This window comes from Haemaphysalis longicornis, unplaced genomic scaffold (assembly GCF_048455015.1).
Source record: "Haemaphysalis longicornis isolate Haplotype H1 unplaced genomic scaffold, Haemaphysalis longicornis Haplotype H1 scaffold_1, whole genome shotgun sequence".
Taxonomy (NCBI): Eukaryota; Metazoa; Arthropoda; class Arachnida; order Ixodida; family Ixodidae; genus Haemaphysalis; species Haemaphysalis longicornis.
The window spans coordinates 235,235,636-235,262,066 of record NW_027526203.1 but is presented as its reverse complement, the minus strand read 5'-3'; the positions used below and the strand labels follow the sequence as shown (position 1 = coordinate 235,262,066).

The following is a 26,431-nucleotide window of genomic DNA, read 5'->3' as shown; positions in this document are numbered from 1 at the left end:
GTGAGCTTGGCGTTTTAAATTGAACAGACCCCCCCATGTTAAATGGTCGGCGTCAACTGACAGTAGAGGAGGAAACACGCACACGGCAGATCGACAACCTGAGGAGACACGTTGAGCGAGTTATTCGAGAAGTGAAAGAACTTGAGAATACTGTAGTATGTTTTCCCAAATGCGATGGCTGAAAAGCCAAACCAGATGTGGAAAATTTGTTGCTACCTGAACAACTTCACACATGAACCACTTCTCAATCGATAAGTAAGCAAAATGTCAACTATGCGTGTTTTGTATTGGCGCCCTCTGAAGTTTTACCTTTTAGTGGGTATTGGTTAGTTTTGCTAACGGAATAAAAGTGTACGTGTCTTTTGTTGTAATGATACCATACTAGCTGCCTCGTCTTTTTGTCGACTGAAATAAACATTTCTATTTTCATGTTTACACACAGCCGAAAACAGCAAAGAGCTCAGGATTGCACAATAAAACTTGCCACCTCTTAGGCAACAGTACTTGAAACAAATGCAGACATAGTGCAGCATGAATCGATGGGATACACACTGCAACTCCCGAAAAGTCAGCAGTTTGTTGAAGAAATGCGGGCTGTGGTAAGAATGCTGAAGTTTGAAAAAGAAGCCAGTTATCAAAACAGCTGTCCAGGATAGCAGATGTTCTGCACGCATCACACAATGTTAAACGCCGAAGCTGCACCGTCAACAAATGTTGCCTCCACAGGCGCTGTCACGCACGGCACGGCTTGGCACGGTCACGGCCGCTCGATGGAAAAACCTAGTTTCCATCGAGCGGCCGTGGCACGGTAGAGCTACATGGAGAGCTGCCCGGGCAGCAGCGGCGGCGGCTGCTGCGGCGCTCACAGTTCCCAGGCTGCTTTGCGGCCGCCGTTTGGGGGCGCGCGCAACTTTCCGGAAAGGTCTATTCTTCGATTACGCGCTAAGCGTCTGCCCGTTGTGCAAAAGGAGAAATGACATTGCCCTTCACGCCCGTACCGGACCCAGCACGTTGAAAAGTGACGCAGAGCTGCCGACAGGTGTACCGGCTGTGGCCTTCTGCTGGCTTCCGTGCATGTGTGCACCCTCTCGGCGTTTGACGGATCATGGAAACATCTTGCTTGACTGGAATTTTTGTGTTTGTTTTAGAGCACAGGTCATAAGCTCCCGCTCCTGTGGTTTCACGTCGCCATCGGCCTCGTTGCAACCGAGCGAACGAAGAGGACGCCGAAGATAGACGAAATAGAGCGAGCAGGAAAGCTCTAAGAGGCATTTTGGATTGAAAAACCTTTATTTGTGCCTGCAGTGAGCGCTCGCGTGCTCCGACTACGTCGTCTTCGGGGCGCCTGCCGCGCGGACTGGGTCCTCGCTCGCCGTTGCCGGCTCTCCGGGCCCCTGCCGTGCTAGCGCCTCGATGACCTGCTGCACGGCCCAGTGCTGATCTCCCGGGTTTTCGCTCCCTCCGGCTGCTTCGAGTCGCGGTGGGATCCTTCCTGACTTGGCTTCTTCCGGGTGTTTGGTGCAATCCCACAGGATGTGCGTGAAGCTTGCCGTCGCGCATCGGCAGACTTTGCCCATGTCGGTCGGGTGCGTCTCAGGGTACATGCGATGCATCACTGACGGGCTGGGTAGCGAGCATGTCTGGAGCTGTCTAAATAAAACGGCTTGTTCTCGACTCAACCCCGGGCACGGGGGGGGGGGGGGGAGAGAGAGAGTTCTGCGAGCCAAGCGAAAAGCCTTCGTTATTTCGCTGTACTCATTCATACGGTTTTTCATGCTGAACCACGTCGGAAGGTGTGCCGAGGTGCGGTCCGTAAGTACTCGCGCCTCGGCATGTGCCGTCTCGTTGTGGTTCTCGTTGCGGTACGACACGTTGCCTGCGTCTTGCGGGAACCACTTGATTCTTACTTTTCTACATTTTTCGATAACCGTGTGCAGTATGCGTCCCGCTTCCTTTGCTACCATGCCCTTGGCGTAATTTCATACGGCCTGCCTTGAGTCACACAACACCGTTGTTGGGAATGACTATCCCACCGCTGCCACCACTGTTTGGGAATGACTATCCCAGCGCTGTCACCACTGTTGGGAATGAGCATCCCAGGGCGGTCGCCAAGGTTGTGACTCGCATCCAGCTCGTCACCGATGTTGGGAATCAGCCATCCCGACGCTGTCACCGCTGTTGGTAGTGGGCCCTCTCACCGCAGCCTCCACTGTTTCGGCTGGCCATCCGAGCGCAGTCACCGGTGAAGCGACGTTGCCTTGCTCCGTCCGCTATCGACGCGGCGCAGAGCAGAGCGAAGAAGTTCTCGAACCGACGAAAACTTGAAGTAACATTTATATACAGTATGTACAGGGTAAGCAAACGTTACATGACTCGCACAAAGGCGACAGCACCCTTTCACTCGGTGCTCCCGAAGAGACTGGTGCCGGAGAGAAGCCGCCGAGGAAAGCCGACGATGAGAGCCTCCGGGCTTCTTTTATAGCCCGGGAAGTTCGTTGTGGCCCCAAGGAGTTCGAAAAGCTCCAATCGGGCTCTCGCTGCCTGAAGTTTGAATTCCGACGAATGGTAGCGAAGCGGTGCGTCAGCTGCGTCGCCAATGGGGAAAGGGAGGGCGATGCCCCCGCCGTCTCCGTGACCTCGCCTCCGGGCGTAGCGACATGCCCTTGTTTGGTCGTTCTCAGATGCGGGATTCGGCCGCGCCGCAGCGTTCTGAGCTGCGGGATTCGGCCGCGCCGCAGCGTTCTGAGATGCGGGATTCGGCCGCGCCGCAGTGACGAAAGGGAGAGGCGTGACTCAGCCTCGCTGTCGGCGCGTCACCTCGTGCAACGCATTTGGGCCAGGCGCTCTAGCACAACACCGTGTGACAGTCCGAGATGGCCAGGGTGATGGCCACCTCTTCTGCTTGTTCAGACTTTGTGCATCTCACGCTAGCGGCCGTCCGCAGACGCCGGTCGTGTCAACGACGGCTGCTGTGAAGCCGTTCTTAAGATTGGTGTACTCGGTTGCGTCCACGTAGCGCGCGTGCCTGTCGTTGGCGTGCAGTTCGATCAGGGCCTTGGCCCTCGTTGTCCTTCTTCCCTTGTTGTGCTAGGAGTTCACGTTCTTGGGTATTGAGTCAACTCGGATGTTGCGCCGGATCTCGTCGGGAACGGGGATTTTCGTTTCCGTCCTGTCTGGGTATCCTATTCCTAGGTCCTCCAGTATCTGTCTCCCGGTCCTGGTTGTAGACAGACGCTCAAGCTGGGCGGCGCGTTGTGCCTCCGCTATTTTCTCGAGCGTGTTGTGTATTCCCAGTTGCAGGAGGCGAGTGGTGCTCGTGGTTTCGTACAGCCCCAGTGCTGTCTTGTACGCTCTGCGGATTAGAATGTTTATCTTGTCGCGCTCGTGCTGTAACCACCTGTGGTAGGCGGCTACGTACGCGCCGTGGCTTATGACGAACGAGTGGAAGAGCCTGATTAGGCTCTCCTCCCTCATGCCGCCTCTTTTGGATGTTACTCGTTTGAGTAGTGGCGTTGCGTTCGCTGCTTTCGCCATGAGCCGGGTGATGGTGTTGCTGTTTCTTCCATGCGTTTTTATTACCATGCCTAGTATTCTAATCTTGCTGACCTTTGGGATTACGTTGTCTGATCTTGTTGTGATTTTGATCTCCTCGCATTCTCCTGGGTTGAACTTGCGTTTGCGTTTCCTGATGGGGGGATATACCAAGAGTTCCGATTTGCTCGGCGAGCACCTCAGTCCGGTGCCTTCAAGTTGATCCTCAATTGCGTCGACCGCCGCTTGAAGTGTGGACTCGATGTGGGCGTCGCTGCCACCTGCCACCCCCACCGTTATGTTGTCCGCGTAGATTGTATGTCTAGCGTCTTCGATGCTCGTGAGCCTCTCGGCCACTCCGATCATTACTAAGTTGAAAAGCATCGGTGAGATGACAGACCCTTGTGGCGTGCCAGTGTTGCCGAGCTTCTTCTCTTGCGTTTGAAGGTCGCCTGCTTGTAACTCGGTGGTCCTGACCATGAGGAAATCTTTGATGTAATTGTAGGATCTTACTCCCACGTTGAGCTTGGAAACCTGGGACCGGATCGCCGAGCGCTTCACCTTATCAAAGGCGCTCTGCAGGTCGAGACCCAGTATCGCTTTGTTGTCGTCGGTGTTGCCGTTGATGATTTGGTGCTTCAGCTGTATTATTGCATCTTGCGTGCCTAAGCGCTGCCTGAAGCCGATGATTGTCGCCGGGTAGAGGTCCCCCCGTTCCAGGTAGTCTTGCCACCTGTTGAACAGCACGTGCTCCAGTACCTTGCCCACGCAAGACGTGAGCGAGATGGGCTGGAGGTTGTCCGTGTAAGGTGGCTTTCCCGGCTTGGGAATCAGTATGGTTCTGGCTTTCTTCCACTGCTTCGGCAGCGTGCCTACTCTCCAGCATTTGTTGAAATAATCCGCCAGGGTTTTCATCGAGTCGAGGTTCTTGAGAGCCTTGTTCGTGACAAGGTCCGGGCCGGCCGCCGACCTGCTGTTGAGGTCTTGCAGAGCCGTGCGGACCTCCTCCACGTCGACGTCTCTGTCGAGTCTTTCATTGGGTATTCCGCCGTACGGTCCGTGTTGTTCCGTGGGTGTAGTTGACAGGTATTTGTCGCTGATGCGTTTGATTACATTGTCGGTTCCGTGCCTCGAGACTTCCTGGTGGATGAGCTCGGCCAGACTGTCTCGCTGATCTGACTTCGTCATGGTTTCATCAAGCAGATGTCGTAGCAGGTTCCATGTTTCCCCGCTATGCATTTTACCGTCGGCTACATTGCAGATCTCGTTCAACTGCTGCACACACAGCGTGCGGCAGTGTTCCTCGATTGCACGGTTGAGCTCCACGACTTTCTTTCTTAGCTTGCGATTGAGACGCTGTTCTTTCCACCGGTTCAGTATCGACTGCTTAGCTTCGATGAGGTGAGCTAGACGGCTGTCCATTCTGTTGGTTTCTATGTCCGTTTCTATTTCCTTTGTTGAGTTTCGTACGTCTTTGGTGATCTCGGTGGTCCAGGTTTCGATGTCCTCGATTTCGCTCCCTTCCTCGTTGTTCTGAAGGCTTTCCAGTCGATCCGTGTGTGTTTTCTGGTGGTGGTGCCGCTGCGTTCCGGAATCACAATCTCCACGATTGTGGGGTCACTGCCTAGGTCTATCCCCGTATTCCTCCAGGTGATCGTTAACGGGTTGTTATTCTTCACGAATGTGAGATCTGGGGTGGTGTCACGGGACACAGAGTTCGCCATTCTCGTCGGGTGTGCCGGGTATGTTATCAGGGTAACGTCGAGTTCTGTTGAGTCTTGAGCTAGGTTGCGGCCTTTCACTGTGATTTTGTCGTAGCCCCAGGCGGGGTCCATCGCGTTGAAGTCGCCGCATGCGATCAGCGTGTTGCGGCCCGCCACGGGGCTGGCTTTGTGGAGGAGGGCTTCGAAGTTCGGTGAGTGTGTGCTCAATCTTGATGTTGTACAACCTGTGTTCGACGAAGGTGAATCGCTTCCCGACCTGGGTGCAGAGGCCCGTGCCGTTCGGAGGGCCGGCATGCACTCTGCAGCTGGGAAGGGACGGCGCATCTGTCAGAGTCTCTTGCAGTATAGAAGCACATCCGGCTTGCGTGCGGCGTGCTCAATGTGCTGCTGAATGACTGCCTTTTTCTTGCTGAGGCCGCGGCAGTGCCACTGCCACACTGTTACGCCTGTTGCGTTGGAGGCCATGATTGTCCTAGCGAGAAGGAGGGCGCTTGTGTTCCTTGGTTTAGTTGCGCGATTACGGGTGAGAACGTCGAGTGACTTGCAATTGGTCGTAGGGTTCTCTCCAGGCAGGTGAGTCTGCTTATGTTCTCCGTTTGGAAGGTTCCGATGGCTCGTGTCATTGATGTGAACAGGTCTTCGAGCTTGGCGAATTTGACTTCGATGTTGTGGCCACTGTCGATGCTCTTGCTACCCTTGTGTTTACGTGGCTCCACGGCTAGTTTATTCGATGCCGGCTCCTTGTCCGTCGACTCCTGATTAACCATGACTTCTTCTGTCTTGTTACTGTTTCTGCTTGGATTGGAGCTTTGATGCTCGATGCCGCGAAGTTCGTTTCGGATCTCCGCAATCTCTTTGGTGAGGTTGTGTATAGTGGCACGCAGAGCCGAATTTTCTTGCTCAATGTTTCAATCATTTCCCGCCCCGTTCGAAATCTTGTCATCCTTCTTAGCATTGACGTCGTTGTTGTCACTTGAGATGTTCTTCGTCATTCCTCGCGCTGCATCGACCCAGCTTACACGGTCGCGCGAAGGTGATCTTTTTCTTGTTCCATTGCGCGTGTTTCTGCTTTGACTTCGCTTGCGACTATTATCGCTGGACGGTGGGCGATTTCGCGAGGGCGTCCTTGATTTGGGCGCAGCTGGCGTTTCGAGCGGTGGGAAGTCGCTCTCCGACGGCAGCTGGTGTTCGGCCTTTTGACGCTCCCACTGGTGCGTGCGCACAACATAGGGAATTTTATATCTAGATTTACACGTCCTGTCTGCAGTCGGGTGCGCTCCGCCGCATGGCTTGCATTTGGGTGCACACGGATGGTCGTCTTTGGGGTTTGCGAGTCCGCAGCCTCTGCATATTTTGCTCGAAGGCGTGGGGCACACGTCCTTGCGGTGTCCAACTCGGCTGCACTGGTGACATACGTTGATCTGTTTCCGGTACAGATGACACGGTATGAGTGTGACGCCGTAGCGAACGAAGTTTGGTTCCTTTGGTCCCTTGAAGGTCACGATGATGGTAGTGGTGCTGCCGATTCTCTTCGCACCGACTGCAAGCGGATTCCTCTCGTTGACAATGTTACTGTCGAGTTCTTCTGTGCTTGCGGCGACTGGGATCCCTCGGATAATGAATGCCCTTTACGGTGTCGTGCGGTGCCGTGCGGTACGCGCTGACCTCAAAGGGTTTGTCTTGAATAACGATATCGTGAATTCTCGCGTACCGGGCGGCGTTGCTGTCCTTGGGCGTACTGACGACCATTATATTTTGCTGCGCGTTCGGGCAAATGGTATCCGTCGCGCTTTCCTCGCTCGTGATTTCGGCTGCGGTGAGAATGGCCGCGGTGACAGTCGTAGTACCGATCTTGATTTTATCGAGTCCCCCTCTAGGTCTGATGACTATCTTGTTCTCCTCCAGTGGCATAGCTGGCATGCGTGCTGCCTTGATGGCCGAGGCCCTAACAATCTTGTTGAATTTCGATGTCTTGCTTACTTGATTTTCCGGCGCCGGCGAGCTTGTCAACGAGGTCTCGCTGGCGGAGTCTCGACATGCGCTCTTCCGCGGGCGTCCAACCGGCGTCGCTGTGGAACTCTTCGGGTGTAATTTCTTCGCCTTGTACTTGAACGCACATTTGGGTGTCGAAGGCCGTGGTTCGAGAGGACGCCTCCATCTCGGGGCGAAGCGGCGATCACCGAGGCAGCGAGCCGCAGCGGAGCGAAGGCGACGAGGCCTGGCGCTCGCAGAGCACGCCTAGGCTTAGTGGCCCCTTGCACAGCGGCCGTACAAAAGTCCAGACCACGTGGTCCAGACATTCGGTGAGAAAGGCGTACCTCTGGGGTTAGATGATATCGGTCGGTGCTCCTCGAGCTCACGGACACATTAATACAATGAAGACTTCGATTACAGCGAATTGGCACTGCGAAATCAGTCATAAAATACGGAGCCGACGGGATTGTTTGTTCAGCATCACTAGTTTTGTTAGTAATCTTGCACAGCATTGTTGGTTTTTTTTTTTTTTGGAGCAGAAAAAACAACCGGGACATTATGCCTCGTGCCAACCTTCTTTAACTTGTGGGAAACTTTGTGGATGTACTGCAGAACGATCGGCCGCTTCTTTGGTTTTTCCTTCACCACTGTTCTTAACACTTTTAAAAAAGGTTGGCACGAGGCATGATGTCCCGGTTGTTTTTTCTGCTCCGAAAAAACTAAAAATGCCCTGCAAGATGATTAGCAAAACCAGTACTTGATGCTGAACAAACAGGATGTGGTGTTAAGCACACGAGCAAGTTTGTCGCTTGCTGCTCCGGGATTGTCTATAGGATACCTATGCCGTGCGGGAAGGTTTACATAGGCCAAACTGGACGCCGTGTTGACGAACGACTCAGAGAACATAAAAATGTGTGCAAGCAAGTCTGAGCACCAGGGCACTTGGCTGCTCACTGCACCAGACATGGGTTCTCTGCGCAATTCGAACGCACCATGGTTCTCTTTAAATCTACAGACACGATCACCCGCGAGATTTGGGAAGCCTGTGCCATTCGAAAAGAAAAAGACTATCAGTTCGCCATCAATTGCATTTTCGACAACAGAGATGGAACTACTAGACAGTTCGTAGGCAAACGCATGCGCATGACAAATATTGTATACATTTCCATCGAGATTGATTAACTCTTCCTGTCACGTCATCTGATTTTTTTCCTTATAAGTTGTGTTTGTAGTGATTAATAAATCAGTTGGTAGTGTGCGCTTCACTTGTGTGTGTATATCCTCTTCCTTGTCCCGCTTAGCGCCAGCCATGTTCCGAGTAAAAAATCAACTAGCCCCATTTCAAGCTCTGGTTAACGTTTTTGTACTATGCACGCCCTCTTCACTGCCGCCGTTACCGCTGCTTACTGCCCGCGGTGCACGTCCCCTTAAAGGGAAGCTGAAGCGCTTTCCAAAAAATTTGAGTTAGATTAACAGTTATATAGTTTTTTGCGCACTGATTCCTAATATCACATTGAAATTTATCGTACATGAGTCCAAGTGGCATTTATCTTGCAAAAAGCGCGGCCCCGTTTGAAAGACGCGCGCTTTTCGTCTTTTGACGCCCCTGATTGGTTGTTCCCGTCATGACGTCAAACGAGGACACCCTTCGGCCGCGCGGGTTATCGGAAGCATTGCGAACGATCGCACGGTTGCCTTTGCGGCAATTTAGCTTGCAGTTTAATTTTCGCACATGACTGGAAGTTTGTTTTATAATTTCCCGTGCTGTTGGTTCAATTATCTTGGAGCTTAAATTTGCTTTACACGACAGAGAACCCCAAAGCAGTGACTGTGACGTCGACTAGTGGGTTCCATCAAAATATTTTGAATTAGGCAACCAGCATAGGGGGATTTTATACCTTATGTTAATATTAGGTACTGCCTTAACTGTTTCTTATTATACACAAAACCATTTATGCCGAAGATTAATGGGAATTTATAAACAATCTACCAGCGAAAAGCACGTACGTGCACTGCACGAAAAAATAGCGTTCATGCGCTGTAAACGTATATGCGAGACACATCTTGCCGGTACACGCATAAACCAACAAGCAGACTCTGCTTCCGCATTTCCTTTGTTCCTTGTCGCCCACCCCAGCCCCGTTACTCATCCCCGTAACCCGCCGCGGTGGCTCAGTGGCTAAGGCGTTGCGCTGCTGAGCATGAGGTCGCGGGTTCGATTCCCGGCCGCGGCGGCCGCTTTTCTGATGGAGGCGAAAAGCGAAAACGCCCGTGTGTACGAGATTTCGGCGCACGTTAAAGATCCCCAGGAGGTCAAAATTAATCCGGAGCCCTCCACTACGGCGCGCCTCATCCTCTGTGAAGTGTCGGCGCTACGGCGCCTCCGCGATTGCTAGCTGCATTTCGATGGGTGGCGTCTTACTGCTTCACATGCATTTATTCTGAAAACACTGCAGCATGCTAGTGCCTGCTCAGCATTATTGGCTGTAGTAAGGCTTGATTTTCGCTTGTGCGTTGCGCATTCTGCTACAATATTACGGCCACCTCGTTACAATTAACAGACCAGTCGGACAAGGCAGTTACGTTGTAGTTACGTTACTTTAGGTAACAATCACCAAACGTTTGTGATAATGAATCGTTGGCCTGTTTCAGCATTTCTAGATTAAAGCATTCACCGCGCTAGTCGGACAGATGCCGTATATTTACTCCTCGCTCCTAATTTTTTTAGTATCATCATTATATATATCACCGACTATCACTGGAGCACACTTGAGGTTCAGTGACAACAAGTGCTTGCCAGGTTATAATATGCAGCCACACGGAATCTTGGGCAAAAAAGTAGGCCCCCGCAGTCAACACAAATTATGGCACGGTGGTGGTTCGGAGTGGTGTTTTTTTTTAAATTCCAGACAAACATCACCTTATTGTGACATGTATACTTGCAAAATAAGTAATCTGGTTGTCTTGGTTCTTTTACTTTGTAGGAATACTGTTTACCTCTTAGCCGGGAGAGAACTTCTATCAGGATTGGCCTCTTGTTTTAGTTTCGCCAAAAAATTGTTTTTTTGAACACTGTCCTGAGCCCATAGGGAAAGAAAACCGACGCGTTTAACGAAACAAGCATTTCCTGAACAAATGTGACTTGGTTTCTGGAATGGAACGAAACAACCCCGACCAAAGTACAGCAGTATTCCCTATCCTTCCTAAATCTAGAATCTAATGTGAACATTCACGTCCGTCGCATAAAAAAAAACCGCATTGGAACGGTTTACAAAGTATTTAACGTAGTGTAGTATATTCTCTGTCATCAAGCACAGCCACCTCGGCTGTCGCTTCCGTATGTTATCAAGCATCCCGGCGTGGCATTATTCTGCTTAGGAATACGGCATGATAACGTATGCCTCGTTTGGCGTTCGTGTATACTTTTTGAACACGAAAATTGTACAAATGAGTGCTATCAACCACAACAACAAGTATCATTCACAAGGAAACACGGCGAAAAGAGCATGGCCGAGGCGGCCGATCCGGCCGAAGTCCAAGTATGACGTTTTTCAGCCGGTTTTCGCCCGCGCTCTTCGGTCTTCCGGCATCGCGCGGCGAAATGGGGGCGGGGCATCGGGCCACTTTTGTTTGCTCATTGCGCCGCTTCTATTGCATGTATTGCGAAAATATTTCGTACACATGAACTATTCAATGTGTACTTGCTGCTAGTCAACTTTTCTTTTAATTCTAAAACCGCTTCACCTTCCCTTTAACGGAGCTCTTGTTCATGTGCTTGCTTGCTTCTTATCTTTCGTCTGCCTCACAAGCCCAGCAACCCTAGCGCCGAATCGAAGCAGCGACCCAATGCTCAGCAGAAGAACAACTTCTAGCTACTCAGCCAATTAACGCGCCTGTCCTCAGCAGCGCGTATAAATTAGGCTGTCTGCTGTGCACCACGTTGCTTTGGAGAGCCGCCGTGTATGGCCCTGTCAGAGGGCTACTTTTAAAAAGAAAATTCCAGCCATTTCCCTCTGTGCAGGTGGTACACTGACGGAGCTACAAAGAGGAGAGGAAATATCATGTAAATACTTTTTATTCCTGGATAAGTACGGCCCGGCCGCCGTAACGAAGATCGTTCAAGCGCACACTGAAAACAAACGCCACGATCAAGCGTCTGGAAAACGACATATTCTTCACCCAGCGCCACATAGAGCATCACGGTGATAGCACATGCCATACTGACTTGCTTTACCTCTTCATAGAGGGCGCTGAGAGCTTTGAGTTACGGGCGTAGGCATGGGGCTGCTGAATCTGGATTTTTGTTCATGGGACACAAGCCACAAGTCTCCCTCTAAAATTTTTAGTGCAGAGCACTATATGGGCTCGCCTTGTCGGCGCTCGCTAACGGTCGATGCGAATGCAGGAATCAGGCGGCGCAGCGAGAGAAACGGACCCAATTGGAGCCTGATGTACCGTCGTCAGGGGGTCACGCTGACTCTTCGAAAATCACGCGGTTTAAATAGCCATAACCGTTCGAACCTCGTGGACTGCTGGCGCTTGTCATACATCTCCCCGTTCTTTAACGCAAAGAAAACTGCAGGTACAGTTCAGGCAAAATCTGTGTATACAACCGGGAGCACCGGCGTTCATTTAGTTAGGAACGCTCGTTGGGTTGGTTTTTACCATAGTATGCGAAAAAAGCGGCCGCGCAAGAAAAAAATCGCACGTTCGAAATGCCGGAGAAAGGCTCCAGCCACGCCGAAAAAAAAAAGAAACGGCCCGTTCGAAAAGCCGCAGAAGGGCTCCAGCCGCACAACAAAAAATTGTGCGTTCAAAATAACGAAGAAAAGCTCCAGCTGCGCAAGAAAAAAATTGCGCGTTGGAAATGATGCAAAATAGCTCCAGCACACGAAATTAAAGCAAGGACAAAAAGAACAGAACTCCCGTTGGCGCAGTTTCAGGCAGAGGGCGCTCGAGCACTGCGAAGGCGGGAAATTTGAAATGCATTGGGTAGCAGCAGTGAGCGGATAACGGCGCTGAAGCCGATTATGGCGAATCACTGCTCTGCACTTCCGACAGCTTTCACATTGAGTGAAAAAGGTTTAATTTTTCACCTCCCCCCACCTCATATTTTCTAAAATAAAGTTTTTTATACTACTACTACACGGGCGTAAAAGAATCAGAGCCCTTCTATCCTGTGAAGAGGGAAGTCAGTGAAGCTGGTGCTCCGGTTGCTTATGCTATGCGGGGGTTTAGGTGTATTGGAAATTTGCTATATCGAATTATAAGGACAGTGGCCGGATCTCCACGTCACATACAAAGTATGCACATGATTGGTGGGTAGAGTCAATGACGTATTATTATAGCGCAGCTACGTCAATCGCTGCGCAGGCCTTGATGCGCTGCACAGGTAGCCGCCGAAGAGCAAGCGGCATTGCGCAATGTCAGAGGGGGGAGACAGACAGAGGCCGCGGTTGTGGAGAGGGGTATAGAATGGGGCCGTAACTGCTGCCACCAAACTCCCTCCGTAGCTGGCCATGCTTCTCAGTGCAACACCCAATGTGGGAAAGACAACTTACAGATATCAAAAGGTTACGCTCATCTCCTTAAAGTCGGCTCCATCTCCGAACTTTATTGCATCGCTGGGAGGACACTTTTCCAGGGACAATATAAGCCGTCTTGTGTCAAAATATGGGCCCTAGGGCGTTCCTGTATTTTTTACGAATTTTTCCATACGCTGTACCCACGCCCCCGAGCAAACCGTCCACACCACCGCGAGAACGTACGGGATCAGACATATACAACTTCGCTGTAAAAACAACTTCCGCCTAGGGGGAAATGCCAGCCATCTTGACCATTTCGGACCAGCCTAGAACGATGGTGCCGCCAGCGGTATTGAGAACAGAAGTGCGCGATGCTGGAGCCAAATGCGGCGACAGATCCGAACCATCACCATCTTAGGATTACCGCCAATAGTCGAACAAGGGCCGGTTAATGAAATGCTCCCACGATTTTGGCCCTGAGATCCAAAGAAAATTTTTTGCTGATTTTTTTCCGTGGGCTGAACAGACGTTACTTTACTGAGTGAATATATAGTTACCGCCGGCGAGTCACCCTCGGATTCTAGCCATGGTCAGCTTCGCCGTTCAAACTCCCCGGGCACTTAAATCTGCTGACATGATTCTGAAAACGAAAGCTTAGCAATACTTACCAAATACTTTTTCCTTCTACATCGCGTTTGCTCCTGTGTGTTCGCTTTCGTTTCTCTGTCTTTTTGGTGCGAAATACTTCGACAGGCCGACTGGACGCACTTGAAGCGAAAGCTTCTCCAGAATCAGGGCTCCCCTTGGCGGGACTGCACTTGCTCTACTCTCGTGCCACCACGCTCACTTATAACGCGGCACGCATCGGGGGCGCGGGGGCTAGCACCGTAGTAAATCCCTCAGCTCCTATTCTGGAGCACCCAAGTTCTATTTCCGCACAATGATGATGATGATGATTCCTATTGGTTTCCCCTTTGAAGCGGGGTGATGACATGTCATCTTACCAAAAAGGACTAATATAATCATGTTTTACACTCTTGGTTTAATACTAGCGCTGCTTAGGGCAGGCACTAAAGCTTATTAGGCCCGAAATACTTTCTTTTCCCTGTTACAGGTGGTAACTGTCTTAGGCAATATTCCCCTCTCTGCTTTTCGTCCACCAGCATTCTAATCTTCTATTCGTCCCCTCGACAGCCTTGAAGTTAACTTCCTCTCTGATACCCTTAAATCCTAGGGCTTCTGAAAGCCCAATATTCCCTTCATGTAGATTTGAATGGATACCCTCACATTCTAACACTATGTGCCACATAGTTTCTGTTTCTTTTCCGCAGACAACACATACCCCATCATTTTGTGAATACTTCCTCACAAAACTCTTAGTTCGCAGGCAACCTGCTCTAGCCTCAAAAAGCAAAGCACTGCCCTGGGAATTATCGTAGAAATTTTCCTTTCTGATGTTCATCTTCTCAGCCCTGTACATCTCTAACGACGTTTTAGCTTCCATTTTTTCCCTCCATTTATTCGTTTCAATCTGCCTTGCCTCTTTTTTGGTTACTTTGGCTGTTTTGGATTCCCCACTGTTCTTTCCGTATTTCATCGTTAGCCTTCTAGTCTTTCTTAACCACTGCGTGTCCACGCTTTTCAAGTATAGGTACCTAAAAACCTTAGCTGCCCACCTTCGTTGATCCATTGCCCTCAACCTTATCTCAAAGCATATTTTACTCTGAGCTTCTCTAACTTCAAACGACGCCCAGCCCATATCTCCCTGAACTGCTTCGTTAGTTGTTTTTCCATGCGCGCCTAAGGCCAAACGTCCTACCGTTCTCTGGTTTACTTCAAGGCCTGATAGAACGTCTGATTTTAAGCAGAGTACAGCATTCGCAAACGTGAGACCCGGAACCATTACTCCTTTCCACATTCCTCTTACTACCTCATATTTGTTATACCCCCACAGAGCTCTATGCTTCATTATAGCTGCGTTTCGCTTTCCCTTAACCTTAAGTTGCTCCTCGTGAGTACTTAAGTAGTTATCCCCTTCGTTTATCCACACTCCCAAATATTTATATTCCTTCACTCTAGGTAATTCGCCTTGCTGGATAGACACTACGTCGGTGGTAGCGTCATTGAAAACCATTATTCCTGATTTTTCTGCCAACCAACCGCGTTTCAATATTTTTTTTTTTTCATTTTCCCTGTGGGTGCTGTGACGTTCGGGTACTGGGCAGAAGAGCTTTATGGGAGGGTAGCGTAATACAGCTCTGCTGTAAAACTTCCCCATGCCGCAGGTCCATCGCGCATTTTATAAGCAAACAAAAATCAAACGACGCGAATTTATTTATAGTATTTTTTATTTCACGTCATCAGCCGTCAAAATAATGCTAACAAATACGGGGAAAAAACTTTGAAGTCACCTACACGGAAAATCAAGTCCTGTCGAAGATAACCATAAATATCTTGCCGCTAAATGCAGACGCAGGTCCAATAAATTTCCTGTCAGAACGTACAACCGAACTTTAAGTATTGTTTTCTGTATCGCTATTTTTTTTAGTACGCTAGCTCAAGCCTATCGTGCGCATTCTATTTGGGGACACCCGGAAGTCGCACACGGAAGGAGTTCCAAAGTCCGCCTTAAATTTAAATATCAACGGTGCGTTACGCTATGGCATTTCAACAGTTCAAACGTTCAAGGCATTCGAGCTTGAACATAAACACGAATTCAGTTTGTGCGTTTTTCAAAGCGATTTGGTGGGGCGTGCTCAGAGGGCCGCAGCCTGAATTTGAGCGTTGCCCGATGGCTCGGGTAGATTGGCGTCCGTCATGACCGTCTCGTGCAGCCTCGTGAACGATGGCCTCCTCATACGGAGCGGCGACATGGGGGCGATGGTGATGTTAATCTCATCACCGCCATTGGCTAGGGCCGCCCGGACGTCTTTCTGGTCCATGTTGTCCACCGGAACGCCGTCCACCACGACCAGCATGTCACCCGGAAACAACTTCTTGTTAGGCGTGACAATGTGCACGTCACCAACCTGCACCGACAATTGAGAGTAGGGCTCGATGATTGGGAGCCTAGAACCAGCCACTGCCAATACTGTGGCCACCCACTTTGGCAAGAGGCGCTGGGCGCGTGATACGCTTCATCGGCAGCCACGAAACTGGTCCGTCGGATCTGGACCACATTTAGGTCACGGCTAATCCGTTTTGACATGAAACTCACGCGTCATTGCCAAGCGGTGAGGGGTTTTTCAGAGTATGAGGCTTCTAGCAGATTTCTAGGATGCATGGGAGAGGTGGGGGGGGGGGGTAATAATGTTGACATTTTGCTCTTCAAGCGACTCATTTTTCTTGAACGTTTCGCTCGCGCAGCCGTGGTTTCGGTTTTACGATCGAATCAGTCATATTTTTTCTCTTTGCATAAATTATTCTCAGAAGATTACTAGAAAGGGCGCTACATTAATTTTTCCAGCCCGGTAATTCAAAATCTGAGCCGAGTTGCTCTCTTCTTTAGACGTGCCTTTAAAAATTTATCAGAATACGTTCCGCATAGTCGTATCACATAGTGGCGATACCACGACTTGCCTCGGGAACCCAACCTAGTTTCGAGCGCAAAGTTGACAAGCGTCCATCTCAGGGATAGTGTGTGTGTTCCAGAGCTGCGAGACAACGAGGAAAAGTACAAAAAAATGCATCGTTTTCCAGCAACCTCTTCCGATCTATTTCGATGGCTCCTCGTAAGAAGGGCTTCAGAGGACCCCTGTTGCGCAGGAACTGGTAGAACCATATAGGCCTCGTGCACCTCGTACGGCGGCGCCAGCAGCTGCTAAATTTCCTCTATGCAGCTCCATGCGGGAGCTGTATAGAGGGACTCTACTGGTTACTAAAGTTTCTGTTTATAGCTTCCCTAGGGGAGCAGAGTTGCGCGTCCATCCGCCATCTTGAGTTCTAAAGTCGTGCGGGAAAGCCACCCGTTACACGTGTAGGAGCCGGCGCCGTGCCGCCGCGCCAGTGGCAGCTGCGGGAAGGAGTCCGCGCATGCGTGTGCTGCCAGCTCTGGGATAGCCTGCGGGGACAGTTAGCTGCTTGTCAGCTGAGCGGCCACCGTTGCCGCCGTCACCGCAAACGTCACCGGTCACTTGAGCAGAACTGACTGAAAACGGTGTCTTGTGCTCAGCACTGAAAGCGGGCTTCGCTGTCAAAAGGCGGAACCCGCGGCATGTGGCAATCAGACGCGCTACGTGATATACAGGAACTCTACTGGATACGAACTGCCAGCACCACCTGTCGCATGGTCCCGCATCTTTTCCTAGTTCGCAATCTTGCTCGTGGGGCCAGCACAGCAGCCCGATGCGAGCCCTGCGTGCTTCTCGACGTTCTCGGGAGAATTTGAAACTTGCAGTTTATTTTTAGAGGTACGCCAGTGAGTATGTGGGAGTTCTACACGAAACTGAAACGGCCGTCCGACGGTCCCCAGAAAATTCGTGGCCCTGATGAGGAGCATAGGTGACGTGTGGTTGGGAAAGGTTTGAAAGTTCGCGAAAACGTGCACAAGCCTATGCCTGGTAAATTCATCTGGAAACAAAACTGAGAAACCTTTTTTAAGGCCCTATGCAACGTCGAGGCTGAAACGTGGAGTAGTGTAATCGCGCAGCAGCGTGGTCTCTACACGCAAATAGCCAGAAACAGCCCCATACACGGATTTGCCATTGCCATGTTCTCCGCGGAGGCCGCCATTGGTTGTGGGGGGGCGTGTTTGGAGCGAATGAGTTAATCAAATTGATTTTTAAACCAAGAACGACAAGTTTCGTGCATTTTCGCTGTATTAATTACCAGGAGAAATAATTACTCCCGGTCATCCTACTCATCGCCGGAACTTAAACCGTTGCGTCCTAGAAAACTATATACGCGAAAGGCTTGGGGGGGAGTCACTGACACGCGGGTTGGGAAGAGCGTAGGCGGTATTAGGGGCTGGTATACTCCCTCCCTTCCCTTCTCCGCTGAAAACGGAACGTCACTGCTGACACCAAACACTCTTTTAATTGCTTTCCCGGCTTATTATTAAGCAACTATCCACAGCCATTTTCAAGTTCGGGTCCCCTGTATGTAGCTTCACACCTCCGTTAACGTTACATTGAATAAATTGCCTGGTTATTTGAAAAATTCCTCCGTGCAGAACATTCCCGGTGGAACATACAAATACTACTCATGCTAGCAATCAGCGATGAAACAGCACAGGCCGAACTTTTGAGCTATATTGTATGCTCGACTGCCATTCGCCGATATTTCATTGCTGGCAGCATGAACTTGTCAATAGAGTTCATTGTGGTGACGTTGAACTGGGAGTAGGGTGTAGGAGCAGTGATCAGAAATTATAAAGCTTGTTGCTCAATTTAGAAAACAACACAAAAATTTCCTCTCCTCTCCATCGTTTCGAGTATTGCAGTTGAGATTTCGCCTCCCTTTTTATCACATACAAAAATTCATATTCCATAGGCGCGCAAACTCTCGGGCATCCTGTGCATCCTCGGACGGGTTATTTTGTGTGTTGGCAGCGATAACACAAAGAAATGACAGTTCTCCGTCGCCTGGTGCATTTTAATTCTTCAGTTGACGACTGAGGGCAGCACTGACCAAAAAGGCATTAAAAATGAGCATGACACGTGTTTCACGAGCAAGATGATTGACAGTTTGCTTCAAAATTAGACGTCGTAACATATTTTTTAGGATGGTAAACAGCGGGAACACGTTTTACGAAATGTGATTGACAAAAAAAAAAGGAAACAACCGAGGCAGCACATATGTACCGATAAGCTCTGTAACCGCGCCGCATAGAACTGTTTATCTCAATATTCAATCTCTGATGATGCCTCTTAGCTAGTCCGACGCAATTGATGTAAGACGTTTAACTAGGCGCATAATTACATAATGTTTAATCCTGCTCTTTCGCATAGAGAATGCCAGAAGAAAAAAATCAATCTTTGAAAGGCACTCCTGAATCCTGATCACAGTGGACCCGTACAGCTTTAATGTAGATAATCGTGGGCATGCTTCCACTTTTAGAAAAATAATAAAGCTTCACATTTGGAAAATTTTAATGCTGCGTTTTCATAACTGGTATTGTATTCTCGATTGAAACAGAGCACAAAAATACATTTTTTACAACCATCTCACAATGATAAGCCTTCACGGCCAATATACATGATTTGATACTTCGCCGTCGTTCCCCAGACAAGTAAAACGAGCTGCTACGCCTGCCTGACATGGGGCGCGACTGGTACCGCTTGAAGCACTAGCACACAAAGCTCATAAATATGTTCATACCCGTTCCATGTCGTAGAAATGGTTTAGCAACGCCATGGAAAAGCCGTTACATATTCGAATCCGCTTCAATATCGGTGCGCCTCATCGTATTGAAATGGTTGTTACACAAACTATGCGATGCGCAAAACACGCCCTCTAGTTTTGTTAAGTTAGCGGCCGATCACTTCATTAAGAATCCCAATGAACAGGTGCTTTTTTTTTTTCACGGGGCAGCAGTAATGTCAGGACGAGTTACGCGCAGCGCGCCGCCGCTGTCCAGGCTACTCATTCGGCTCGGAAGCTATACTCGGGTGAAATTGAAGAACGGAAATAACTTATGTAGAGTATCACTCCGCCGAAGCGACGGTCCCGGATGTCAACGCGCGCGCGTTTTTTTTTTTTTTATGCGTAACATCGTCTTCTTTTTCACACCTAGTATTTTTGCAGTCGCTTCAAGAATTTAAAAGCAGATTAAGCGCGAGAAATCCCAGAACCGACTCACGTCACGTTCAAAATACTCGCAGTAAAGTACTTTTTGCGCCGCGCGGAGTAAAAGCCGGCTGCGGCGATGAGACGCAGGGCCAACTTCCGTCGTCGTTCTCAAGTTGTCCCCGAGTTTGATGCTAATGTGTTCCCATAGTTCAATCCACCACTGAATTAGTTGGATTGATATCAATGTCATTTCGTGTTCTCATGTGTACTCTAAGACTCCCCGTAAAGTGTCCTCACTACAATGCTCCGGAATGACCAATCGAAGTTACCTAGCGTGCGAATTCGGCGAATGACGTGGCCGAGAATTCGCTTTGAGTAAAAAAGGACATCTGCGCAGGGACATTGCGCAATGACGAAGGCCATTCACGCCTTTCCTGTTGTCCCTGCGCACATGCACTTTTTTTTAGTTTAATAATATTTTGGCCTTCGTCTTTTGCCGAACCTGCACACTTGGCCACTCCGATTGCTCATTCTGGAGCGCTGTGGTGAAGACGACTTACAGGGACTTCTGAGAGAGCATGCGCAAAACCAAGGGCACACACAGCGACTGTCGATAGATGCTATGAATGTCAATAGATTGGTCGTCCGTCAGGGGCAGTTTTGTACGCACGATTTCATTTCGGGAGGGGGGGGGGGAAGGGGCAGGCCCCGTTAAAAGAGGTAAGAAAACGTAAAAGGGGGAGAGAGCAAAGAAAACAGCAACAATTAAAATGAAAAAAACTAAAAAAGAAAAACAAGAAATTTATACTAACTGAAAGTACAAAGACTTCGAGATGACGTCGTACCCCGCATAACTTTTCGATGGTTTTGTTCATTTTCCCCCACTGAAATCGCAAAATGGCAGATATGCATATTCGTGGGGACAACAGACATTGAAGCCACATGTGGTTGGTGCGCAGCTTATCCACACAAAAACAATTAACCGCAGTCATCATTCCTCCCATGACTGAACATTTCCGGAGGGGGAAGGGTCCCTCCCCCCTGCGTACGCCAGTGGTCAAGGGTAGTGGCCAGGTGTGTCATACGGCGGGGAGTGACGTAACTATAGGTTCCGGTACGGCTAAATGTGCGATACCGCGGACAGTTGCCCCGCGCCGAAATATAACGATAGGTTCCGGTACGGCTAAATGTGCACTACCGCGAAACAGTTGTACCGCGCCGAAATATACGATACGGCGGACAGTCGCATGGCTACGGACAGTGGGGCCACGGCTGAGCGAATGCTACGGCGTAACGCCACATCCCGACTACAGATTGTGACACGGCCGCAAGTCTCATTACCGCGGAAATACTCGGTGTCACTTAGATAAAGAAAACTGGGCACGAAGACACACTTTAAGGCTTGGTGACTTATCTCAAGAGCATCAGGAGTGAAAATAAATCCATGGTCCTCAACTATACTACTCGAATCGTAGCCCAGATGTAGCTACGCCGCGCAAATCCCCTTTCTTTCGTCGATTCCTGCATGCAGTATAAATTCACTCGAGAAAAGCAAACCTGGAATTCTATTACTCCTTATCAACCATTGTTGTAAATTAGAGGTTTTCATTTATACCGCGTTAGACCTTGCTGTTTTGTTAATTGCTTCACGTAATTTGAATGCGTTTGAAATACGAAAACACTTTTCTGCAAGCAGCACAAATTTTCTGAAAGGCGTGGTGTGGCTGACAAAGCACTGTCCCTTGAGTATTGAGACCAACGTTGGGATATTTATTAGCCCAGAAGGATTTGTATACATCAGGGCATACACATAAGCAGCTCAATTACAGGATAAGCAGCTAATAAGCAAATAAGCAGCCCACGTTATAGGACCGTGGGCCCTATGAATATGTATAGGCGGTATTCGTCCAAAAGTTTAGCTGTCGATTTCTTCGCTTGGCAACCCTGGAAACGGCCACAGACATGGCCGATCATGGAGGAATGGCCGATACTCCACGGACATGGCGCGGCTTGGGCTACTGCGTCCGCACGACGAAGAAAAAAATAATACCGGCGTGCGTCGCCTGCTCCGTTTCAACCCAATTATCAACGGTGGTGTCAACAGAGGTGTTATTAATCGCACTCACATTGGACTCGAGGCAATACTTTGCGTTCAGTGAGGAAAAGTTTGTAACGTGCAACACAGTCATGTGCTTAGCACGGGCAAGTACCGCCATCCCGCGGAGCCCGACGTAACCAGTGACAGCGCAATTACACGGTTTCCGGCATGCGCGCATCGCCGGTGAATACAAGCAATAGGTTGTGCGTGAACTAAAATGTATTACTGCAGTTACTTTTTTCCATCGAAGGGCAACTGAAGGGCTCTTTTCACCTTATAAATAAAGGGCGGGGGGAGGGCAAAGGGGCAAAAATCTACTAACCCCCGCAACGTTATGATACTTTGGCGTTCCTTTTATATTCGTTAATGCAGGTTTTAGGCTAGAGTCTTTTTTCTAAAATATCCAGCTGCAACGCGCCATGGACCAATTAGCCATGTTTGCTTTTCCTACAGTGCGGCTGTAAACAATTTGTTTTGGGTTTTTTTTTTTTTTTCACGGCCTGTTTAGAATAAATACTGAGCCCGTAAAACCGATTACCTCGCTCTGGCACATCAACGTAGCGAAACAGAACCGTACAGCAATAACGTTTAAATGATCTGTTCAGTTTTCTGTCCTATAGCGAAGGAGCATCAACACAGCTGTGATGGCCTAATAAAAAATTCGTAATTTCAAATGCGAACCGGTTCTAAGCTAAATAATGCTTCTTGGCTTCAGCCTGTACGCCACCGCCAAAAGTAATTTACCATGGACGTAGTTATGATCGAGGCAAGTCATATTCTCTCATAAAATGCCTTGAGATCCATGCGCGACTTGCTCAGGGGATGCGAATCGTATATTGGCTCAATCGCACAATAGTTATTGCCACCAGCCCTCTTAAAAATCGCCGCAGGTGGGCTTCACCACAACACCCAAAAACGACCCATCATCGCTACCAAATGTGCGAATTTGGCGAATAACGAGGTGCAGCATGCTATTAGAGCAACAAAAATAGAATTTCTACTGTTGTCACGGCACAGATGCAGCCCAGATACTATTTTTTGCTGTAATCGCATGCCGGGCCTCGTCATTCGCCAAATTTGCACATTTGGTCGCGATGATGGGTCGTTCTGATGTGTTGTGGTGAAGCCCACCTGCGGTGATTTTTAAGAGCGAGTATATGGGCATGTGTCTCTTTGTGCATACAACCACGACTGGAAATGATTTTGTGGCCTATGAGCTTGCAACATGAGCTGGCAGCGCTGTCCTTCTCGCTCTCCCTTGTTTCTTGCCCAGCACTAAGCCTTGGTTTTGGGTAGTAAGCGCCAGTGTTTGGTGTGAGAATTGGGACGGAGAAAGGAGAGTCTCGCTTTGTCCGAGCTCTGCTCTGTCTGTTAATCGTCCGTGCCGTCATATGAGCTGACCTTGATTTGCAAATCGTTGTTAATAGACTGTACTATTGGAGTGAACCACACTCCTTAATCAGGCGCCTTTGACCACCGAGCCAACGATTAGGGTAACGCCGACTAAGCAAGCGTCCGGGAGCTTTTACCCGCTATAGAATAACCGTCATTACCTCACTAATCAAGATTGATCCGTCACACTTTAATTGCTGCCGTGACAAGAGTCCTCCCCACAGCTTCCCCATCTTCCTTCAGCATAAAAAAACAGTACGCACTTGTTGAACGACGTGCCAGTACTGGAAAAGTCTCCGTTCATTGTTCCACGCCTTGGCCCCGAAGGTCTTGAAGCCGTACTTGCCGCTGCCCGCGCAGGCTGCCTTGAGAGCCCTGAGCCGAAGCGTATCCCTGCCGGCAGCTCTAAGGACCAGGTCCATATCTCGGCGGCACTCGAGCAGGCGGAAAGCGCTGGACGACAGCACGGTCAACACGAGGCTGTCGCTGCTCCCCTGCATCATCCGCTGGACCTCGGCAATAGGCTTGCCCGCGATGTCCTTACCATTCACGGCCACGATCACGTCGCCCTCCAGCACGTGGGATGCCTCCGCTGGGGTGCCGGATTTCACCTTCTGCAGCGCAAAGACGTACAGGTGCCGTCGAAAGTTGTTAGAACAGGGTCTCGTAAATTTACAGCAATTTCTTCTTCCGGAAACTGCCTGGCTGCTTTGGTGTGCGTTTAAAGTAGTCCCCCATATGCGAAGAAGCTTCCTATGAACCGGTAATGGCTATCATAAAGCCAGTAAGACAAATATTTTGGGATATTCACAAATGCTTGTTCCAATTACTTATGACGGCACGCGTGTACGTATCCGGTGTTAGCTTTGCGGGAAAACGAAAAGTAACCAACCTGACATCCCTCGAAAATCGTTGGCCTGGCTGCTGAAAAACGTTTGCCCATTGCCAGTATTATGTCCAGCAGCAAAAGTAAATCTTTGTACTTTTACTGGTGTCAGTAAGGTTCGGCCACATGCCAAGAATGTGTGTGCCTGTGCGCTTCTGCTTTCTCGACTGTTTCCATCCCTCCAGTTCCAAAAACAGTGAAGTTATACGGGCCGAAGCTAGACCTTCGTATGAGGCGTGAAGTAATGGTGGCCTAAGGGTTAATTTACGCTACCTGTAACGGCAACCGAAAGTCGGACATAACGGCATCCTTGAATCTCACTTAAACCACAGAAGCAGCCGGCTAATAGCGCAGTGCTTTAGTTAACCATGCGGTGCGTGGACCCTCTAGTTCCAGCCGGGCTTTTAAACAGATCCTACGACACGTTTTCAGCATGTTCAACAAACTCACCCTGTCCTGACGGTACGTTTTCAAGGACATCTGGGCGGAATATTGCTTTGTTCAAGGACATGATAATGCTGAAAAAGGCGATGCAAAGTGTTCTACTTATTTTCCGCGTTTTCTACGACTCCCCGCGTCACCTTTAGAGATGCAGAAAGCGTGCTATTGCCCAGCTTTTCTCACGCCATTCCCGTAAAGTGCAAGTGCCGTCTCTCCATCGTCTGCTATACGTCGACGCGGCAAATTTTCCCTAATTTCTGTTGTACTCAGAATGCGTCACGCGATCTCGATTTCGCCCGGCTCACACTTTATACGCGCATGACTGGTAGCTAGGAGTCATGGTTTGCCTGCCAATTGGGTACCATGCTGAACATGATATCAATTTAGATGAATGGAGCGAAACCTAATTTGCTGTTGTTCTTTGTTTTCGTTTCTTTTGCCCTCCGAGGGTATACTTGTCGTGTTCGGTGAGAGAAGTGTTCCTTCCATATTTGGCTGCTCGCCTCACGCTTATAGTCGCGGACACGGCGCCGGTGTGGGTCCTTCAGTTCTTGGTATATATACTCTGTGCGTAAACAATGCGTAGTGGCAAGTTGGATTACTGCCTCGTCACTCAGGGCTACCCGAGTCACAGCGGAGCATACTTAGGGAAAAGAGAAGCTAGGCATTAAATGTTTTCTCGTTAAAATCAACGGTTGTTTTGCTAAGCATCCAGTTCGTGGTTTACGAGTCGAAGCAATACGTATGTTGTGAAACCATCCCGTTGTTCCCTCTAATATGCTTTGGCGTTCATACACACGCATTTAAACCGAAGCGTGTTGCTAATCTTGCTTCTTTTCATAAAATAGACGCCTGCTACGCACACAATTCAATACTACCTTTTCTTCATAACCAGCTTTAGGCATTACTTAATGTTTGATTGTATATCTCTCTTGACCCCAACGCATTCAACCGGGCCATATGGATGAAATGGGTTCATTGGTATCACTAGATAAAATTAGAGAGTATCGGCGCTCTTTTCTCCTATTGTCCCATGCCGCCGCCGTGATCATTGGTCAGTTCGCAACACGTGACACTTGTGTATTCACTGCGACGGTTTATGGGCGGCGCCATTTTGTTGCTTATGCGTTTTCTTCCGGTCAACTGTGGTAGTCTCGGCTTGTCCTCCCTGCTTTACTGCTTCGCGCGACTGGCGTCGGTCCGCTGCGTGGCTCTTCAAATTGGTGCTCCCGTGCATTCGGGTGGGCACGGCAGCATCGGTGACCCTCTCGTATTCTAGTGGCATGCTTTAAGGTATAGTATGGTGCACGCTCATGTTCCGTACGCGTGTGGACGGGCAGGTGGACGTGCTTAGCCGGGCGGGTAAGAACTGGCCGAACTGCTATGAACAGGCCGAAATGTGGGGTATTTAATTTTGCATTCTATAAATTGGCTTTTTCTGCAAAAAGTATGTTTGGGTTATAACCCCTGTTCATTTATTTTTGATTGGCTGCAAACCCGCCATAGCGTTGCTAAAGCGGGTGTTGTTCCCTAGGTTATTCTTTTTATTTTTGGGAGAGAAGAACGTGGAAAAAGAATTAAAAGAATTGGCGTCGTTCCGAATGCGAATCCCAGACAACGCGCTTTCCCAGCATTTCAGCTGCAGAAGTGTGTCCGAAGATGCCGTGTTGCTGCGTCTTCGGCAGTGTTGTTTCCAATGACCTCGTCAAAGCTAGCGGTGATGCCAACCAGTCAGTCCGGAGAAGCGGCAATCTGACAACGCTGATCAACAACAAAATGGCTGCACTTGCTCACTCACGTTCCTGAGGGACGGTACACTGTATCTTATCTATTTACACTAGGGTTAATCTAACAGCACCCCTTCCGCCAGCTAGAAAGCACATTTTGGGCACAAGTACTGTAACTCGAAGTCGTAGAATCCGCAGAAAATTTCGAGATTAGCGGAGTTCCAGTTCCGCAAAATGCCGAACATTTGGGTCCAGGTCGCTGAAATAACAGCTAATGCTGGTAACAAAAGGTCCACTGCACAGGGGAGCTTTCCTAACAAAGGCGAAAATAAATATTCGCAGAAGAAACTCATTTTCATTATTGCGGAAGAGGGAACTGCGTGATGCTCGGCTATTTCGCGTTC

At 49.5% G+C, this 26,431-nt stretch overlaps 1 protein-coding gene and 2 pseudogenes across 1 annotated transcript in view; all 3 read right to left on the bottom strand.

Annotated features, from left to right (window-relative positions):
- Positions 1–1,325: 1,325 nt before the first annotated feature.
- On the bottom strand, positions 1,326–4,719 carry LOC144158220 (uncharacterized; annotated as a pseudogene).
- A 976-nt stretch (positions 4,720–5,695) lies between these two features.
- On the bottom strand, positions 5,696–7,413 carry LOC144158213 (uncharacterized; annotated as a pseudogene).
- Positions 7,414–15,510: 8,097 nt separating this feature from the next.
- The window catches only part of LOC144158205 (microtubule-associated serine/threonine-protein kinase 3-like), a 102,664-nt gene continuing 91,743 nt past the window's right edge, over positions 15,511–26,431 (bottom strand). Inside the window, exons 11-12 of the mRNA XM_077688904.1 lie at positions 23,237–23,587; positions 15,511–15,783 (exon numbers count right to left, since the gene is read on the bottom strand). Coding sequence (XP_077545030.1) covers positions 15,511–15,783; positions 23,237–23,587 — 624 coding nt within the window. The remainder of the gene's footprint in view (positions 15,784–23,236; positions 23,588–26,431) is intronic.